The 6,558-nt window shown below is 31.7% G+C and overlaps 1 protein-coding gene across 1 annotated transcript; it reads right to left on the bottom strand.

The window, feature by feature from the left end:
- Positions 1 to 4,274: 4,274 nt before the first annotated feature.
- On the bottom strand, positions 4,275 to 5,534 carry LOC119638579 (probable serine/threonine-protein kinase DDB_G0277071). The gene is made up of 2 exons (XM_038035447.1): positions 5,503 to 5,534; positions 4,275 to 5,285 (listed from the first exon to the last, which is right to left on the bottom strand). The coding sequence occupies exons 1-2, from the start codon at positions 5,518 to 5,520 to the stop codon at positions 4,275 to 4,277; spliced, it is 1,029 nt and encodes a 342-aa protein (XP_037891375.1). The 5' UTR covers positions 5,521 to 5,534.
- Between the last annotated feature and the right edge of the window lie 1,024 nt (positions 5,535 to 6,558).

The following is a 6,558-nucleotide window of genomic DNA, read 5'->3' as shown; positions in this document are numbered from 1 at the left end:
GTAGTAGTAGTAGTAGTAGTAGTAGTAGTAGTAGTAGTAGTAGTAGTTGTTCTATTATCACATATTAAACAGTGTTTACTTAACTAATGAACGCAAAGAATGAATGCAGTAAACAGTCGCAAATGATGTTTAATATTTTGACAACATTAATGCCTAACGGTTTATAGTTAGAGATGTTTAATATTCTATCAAATTGCAATTTGATGCCTTGAAAAAACGAAAAGAAAAGAAAAGAAATAGAAACATAAACAAGCTTCGCTTACTTTGATTAGTTTGTTGTAGCTTTCCATGCATGACACTTGTGCGTCTCTACTTACTTTACATTACTAATATTTGTTCTATATTTGAAATATATTTTAACATCATTTCTTTGAGAAGGAGAAAGATTGAATGGCTCTTTACTTCTTTATAAGCGTTCCTTACTTAATGTTATTGCCTCGAAAGTCATTTGTCTTGAGTGCATGTTCTACGTATGCCTTGGGAAAACGAAATTTATTATGAAATGATTGATCTTTTTTTTCTTTATGTTCGTTGGCAACATTTTGCCAGTCAAAACTATCATAAATGTAACAGACATATAAAACATTTCTCCTGTGATGACATTTAACGTTGAAATAAACCTACAGGCTTTTTGTGTATTACGTATATAAAACACAAACGAAAGAGAGAGAAGGAAAGGAAGAAAAAAAAAAACATTTATATGATTTATAGCATAAATCAAGTCACGGTTTTCATTCATCACTTGATGGAAATTTATTAACTTTGTCAGTTCATAAGTAACGCTCAATAAATACACTTCGATGGCTTTTTAGAGATTTAAAGAAATACACAATTCTTAATACTCTCTTGAATATGGCAAAGAAATTTTTATCACAAAAAACTGTTGCTTTGTCGAATGCAACACTGTTAACTTCAACTTGATATGAAATGCTTTTATAAGCAGGCGAGAAGCAAACATGCTTATTTTGTCCGTCTTTATATCAGTCTGATGAGGTTTCGTAATATCTCTTCGTTTAAGTTTAATGATATTTCGTAGCTTGCCAATGCTAACAGATTTCGATTTCTTTGAGTTGATCAGCATTTCTTTCTTGAGTTCTAGTATTTCATAATTAAATTTCTACCTCTATTCCCTTAAAACTTATTACACTCCTTAAGTGGATAATCGTAGTCATAATCGTAATCCATTGAAATCATTTTCTTTATCTCTCTCATTTCCCATGTTGCTTAGGTTTTCTGAATATAGAATTATAATTTTCCGCGAAAGTTCTTATAGTGTCGCAGTAGCATGGCATACCGTACTGGTCATGGATTCTTGGAGTAAAATAGAGTTATCTTTAGCAGATTGAAGATTTTAGAGGTTTTCATTGAGGCTTTGCCAACCTTGGAGCCTTATTAACTATTAATAACAGAAGCGGATCAAAGTTAAATTGCTAACCAGACAGTGAGATCAAACTGATAATGAGGAAAGAGAAAAGAATTACGGTTAAGTTGATAACCAGTGAATGGAAGTTAAGTTTTAAGTCGGAATAAGGGAAGTGGGCTGAAGGTTAATTGATGGACATTACGGTTATCGTGATGATAGGAAAAGCGGGCTTAGAGTTAAATGCATAATAAAAGAAGTGGTTTTGGGATTATATTGACAAGCAGAGGATAACGTTTAAGTTTAAATTGATAATAAGAGAAAATTGCTTAGAGTTAGATTGACAATCAGAGAATGATGGTGGAAAAACTTACGGTTTAATTGACAACCAGTGAGCGAAGTTTAGCTTTAAATTGATAATAAAAGAAAACAGACTTAGGCTTAATTGGATAATAATAGAATGAAGGTTAGAACTAAACTGATAACCACAGAATGGAATTTTGTGCCAATAAATAGTGGCCTAAGGTCCAATTAAGACCCAGAGAATGAAGGTTTGCAAGTAGATTGATAGTCAGAAAAGAAAATTTAAGATTAGATTGATAAAAAATAAAAAAAAGTTAGCGAATACGTTACCCAGCAGGCTTTAGAAGGCTTTACAAAAAGGACTACTTGTCTATTTATTAAGCCTAATAGTTTCTAAACCCAAAACCGGATACGACTAAATAAACAGAATTAAAGTAAGGACACGTTTGAATACCTTGCCATCTCGTGCAGATGGCAACAGGTAGTCTCTTTACCTTGCGATATAACACTACAAACTTAAACTTCCCTATCGGTATTAAGCGATTCACTCCCTGATTTCGGAAAATTTCAAGTCGCTTAGCTTTTATCTAAGTCTTTGTTGTCAAACCGTTGTATATTTTCCAATATTTAAAGATCCTTGCCCACGGAATATATTATATTAAAAAATATTTACTTTTATTAAAGCGGCCGCACTAACCATCCAGCCTTACTTTTTAAGCTGGTGCTAGGATATATTAAACTTGTGCGGATGTATGCAATTTTCAAAAGGATTGGAGAGAGACTCATATTTGATTAAACCGATCGACTTAGCATCACTTTATGAAACGATCTACGCTTGTCCGTCGGCCTTGGCAGCTTGTTTTCTTGTGTTCAACTTTTAGGTCACAATTTTGGAGAAATTTTGATGAAATTTGGTAAACTGACGTGTTATGCCTCAAGAACGTACGCTACTTGGTCACTTTTTTAACCACTTGCCATACAATGTTTCATTTTGAAAAGTCGATATACGAACAACTGCATTAAGCCAGGTGGTGTAGGGTATTCGATGCGTAATCGTGACGCACTATAGGGTTTTTACTTGCTTAGTCCTAGAATTTATTTTCTTGTTCTCAACAAAGTGTGATAACAATAATGATGAGTTCTCTTCTGAGATGAGAAGACTATCTATATATTATTATTAGCGTGATTAAAGCTTCGGCTTGAATACTCTTTAGTTTGCTCTATGATTTGTTTATTATTATTAAGAAATTAATACAACTCTGCAAATATACGAGCCAAGAATATCTTGTAATGATATATGCCAGTGTTTTTTGTTTTTTTTTTTTTTTGCAAATTTCTTTCCTTCTTTTTTTTTGTTGCTTTACATCTTTTATGGTTTTCTTGTTGATGTTATTTTTATGACAAGTGTCATAAGATAAGTTAATAGATGAAATTGCTTTGATAATGTAAACAAAAATCTGTGTTTCCTCTCCTTATTTTACTTATTTTCCATTTCAGCAACAAACAGAAATATTTTATGTAACTAATGGCTTTTAATGGTAAAACATACAAATCGTACTGATTACCTTTAGGTGATAGAGAAAGCAAAAGAAAGCAATTCAGAAAACTAATTTATTTTGATAGATTTCTTTTTGCAGCATATTTACAAGAAAATAAATTGAAAAACCAGTTTAAGCAAAAAAAAAAAATAAATAAATAAATAAAAAGAACAAAAATCAAAAATAGCTTTAGATAACTTATCAGTTCAAACAAAGATATTAGTTCGAGATCCATTTAAGAAGAAAATATTTTGTTTTTTTTCTTTTTGGTTTTGAAACAAGTGAGAGAAAAAAATCTATCTCTTAGTGGTCTTGTGTTCAATCGAGCTTTCAATGACATGACACTTTAAAATTACGTACAGTGCAGTCGACCCCACGTCTATTCCAGGCGAGCGTATTAAACGGATTCGTATAACAAGGCGAAAAAAGGTACTATTTTGAGTACTACTACGCCGGAACTAATTACCCTCTCTGGGCCATAAGTGTACGATTTCACATTCCCTATGCCATCGGTCACGGTAGACGCAGAGACGTCTCTCTTAAATACATTAGTTATTTAATGGTCGTAAAAATTCTCCTCATAAGCCTCTACTAAGGTAAGCCTAACTACTCATTAATTTATTTCTATAAACTAAGTAACTCGTACAATACGGTTTTTTATATAAACCGAATCGATTTGTTGCGCACATACATAGTTTTACACGTGACTGGCACAAGTTAATTAAAGGGAATCGAAAGTTTTGGTCGAGAGCCCGTGGTGTCATCATAAGCGACGGAGAAATTCACCAAACTATAATCGTGACTCGCCTACGTACGTCAAACCAAGGAAAACAAATATGCAAAGTAAACTTTAACTCGTGCGATATCATAGTGCAGTAGGATGAGGGTGTTATGTTGATGATTATTGCATTTTAATTATAAATAATAAAGTCATTAAAGAAGTGAAAAAAAAAAAAAACAATGAAAAAAAAGACCAGTTTTTTTATTGAACATAAAATTTTACGTGTTTTTTATATACGAATTTAAATTAAAATAATTCTTATATGCTTTTCTAGTCTTAGTGGGTTTTTTATTTATTTTTTTCTTTTTACCGTATGCGGGAACGGTGTGATAGTAGGTAAACCATTTTTTATGGGTCTAATTGTGGTTAAACCATACGAATAATCGTATTTACTAAAGTGATGTTTAGCAACATGTTGCTCGTCATTCAATATGTTGACATTTGGTTTAAATGTTGTCCTACTCACTGGCTCACTGGCAACATGACGTTGAGTTGTAATTGAAAATTCTTGCTTTTCCGGCTTATTTTTATATTGCTTGGTGATAGGATTTACTACTACTACTACTGGTCTTGTATGTTGCGAGTTTTGCCATTGTTGTTTTTGGCTTTCATTTAAATGCCTGGATAATGCGGTATAGTTATGTGTTGGCTTTTTTGTTGCTTTAGATAAATCAGAGTCTGTTACAGTTGCAAACCGAATTGTTTCGCTGGCAATCAACGGTGGCAATAAAATTTCCAACGAAGGTGTAGCAATTCCAACGTGAATTATTTTAGGCTTAGAAGCTAAGCCTTGCGTTTCCTTAAAACGGTTTTTTTTATTATTTTCTATACCCTTAGCATCACCTTCTAGGAGAGGTGGTAATAAAACGTCTAAGGCGGGCAATGGAATTGATGACTTTGGTTTTACGATTGTTGATATGGTAACGGGTTCAGCTGTCGTCGTCGTCGTCTTTAATCTTGCTGTTCTTGTTGTTGTTCTTGTTGTCGTTGTATTTATGTTAGCAGCAATTTGCTTATATGCTTGGCCTACTAAAGGAGTTGTTGGTGATTGGGATGGTGATGGTAATTGTATCTTTGGCGGCAATAAGGCTTCAATTCCTATTTTGGGTATTTTTTCAGTAGTAAATATTGTTGCCTTTGGTGTTGTTGTTGCTGTTGCTGTTCTTATTGTTGTTGCAGTTGCTATTTCCGGTACAGGTGGCGGCAATAACTTATTATACGGTTGTGTTAAACTTTTTTGTATTGTTCTCCCATTTATTAGCGTCACAAGACAATTGACAATCAACACAGCTGTGAAAAATAACTGAAAGGGACAAAGTTGAAAGAATTTTCACTACGTTTTCTTTGCGAACGAGTATAGTGATTAAAAAAGAACAATCGTTTTTTTTTGGAAACAGTTTTCTGCTGTTTATCGCAAGGAAATGAAAGCGTTTTTAATTAATTTTTTGTTCCAAAAATTTTTTTTTTTTTAATTTATTTTTTGTTTGGTGATTTTTTGAAACGTGTAACGTACAACTCACTTTAAAAATGTAAACCATTTTTTTTTTTTGCTTTTAATTTGTGTTATATTTTAATGATAAGTATGTGTTAAATAATAAAATTAAAACGAGACTAGTTAACTATTAATGCGCTATTAATCGCGTCAGCAGTTAAAATAGACTAGAAATTTTTAATAACGTGTTACTTGATTTTATAAGAAAATCTTAAGTAATTTGTACTCTTTTTTAATTATATATCCTCGAATTACTGGTTTAACAATTTACTTGCTCTCGCGACTCTAAAGTCTTTATACAGCAATATTCACTGTTGTTCAGAGTTTAGCAAGTAATAGATTTATGTTTGTTTCTTTTTTTTTGGTTTTTTGGTAAGAAAGATTTTGAAAACATCAAGATTTCATTTATAGAAGATGCTCGTTTTGTTTAGTTAAAAGTCAGAATAATAAAAATATTTTAAATAAGTAAAACGAATATATTCGGTTTTAAGCATTTTTTTGCAATTCTCTCGTTTTTAAAACTTCATTTTTCATAAAGACGTTAAGCTGAGTGTTTTAATATCTAAACTTCACGAACAAACAAATATAAAGTAAAACTTATTCGAGAAATAAATATTAAAATAATTCGACTTAGATCACTTTCCAATTGATGAGCACTTTGACTAAAGTTTACTTAAGTTTTCAGTTACATTGAAAGGTACTAGCTTCCGTAATATCAACACTTTGAAAACTTTGTTTTTAAAATAAGTCGATTTAGGTCACTTTCCAATTGATGGGCTCTTTTCACTAAAATTTTCTACATTCAACGTCACCCGCTTTCATAATATGACTACTCGAAAATATTCAATTTTAAAATTAACCGACTTAGGTCACTTTCCAATTGATGGGCGCCTTTCAGTAAATTTTGTTAAAGTGTTTATTTACGTTGAAAGGTACAAACTGTTGTAATACGAATACTTTTAATATTATATTTTTAAAAGTAAGTCGACTTAGGGTCCTTTCTAATTGAAGGTCTCACTCCGTTAGGTTATGCTAAACCTTTAAGTTACATTAAGTCTGATGACTTGTCTTGATTTGTATATGT

This window comes from Glossina fuscipes, unplaced genomic scaffold (assembly GCF_014805625.2).
Source record: "Glossina fuscipes isolate IAEA_lab_2018 unplaced genomic scaffold, Yale_Gfus_2 90, whole genome shotgun sequence".
In the NCBI taxonomy this organism is placed as follows: Eukaryota; Metazoa; Arthropoda; class Insecta; order Diptera; family Glossinidae; genus Glossina; species Glossina fuscipes.
This window is presented reverse-complemented; position numbering and strand designations above follow the sequence as displayed.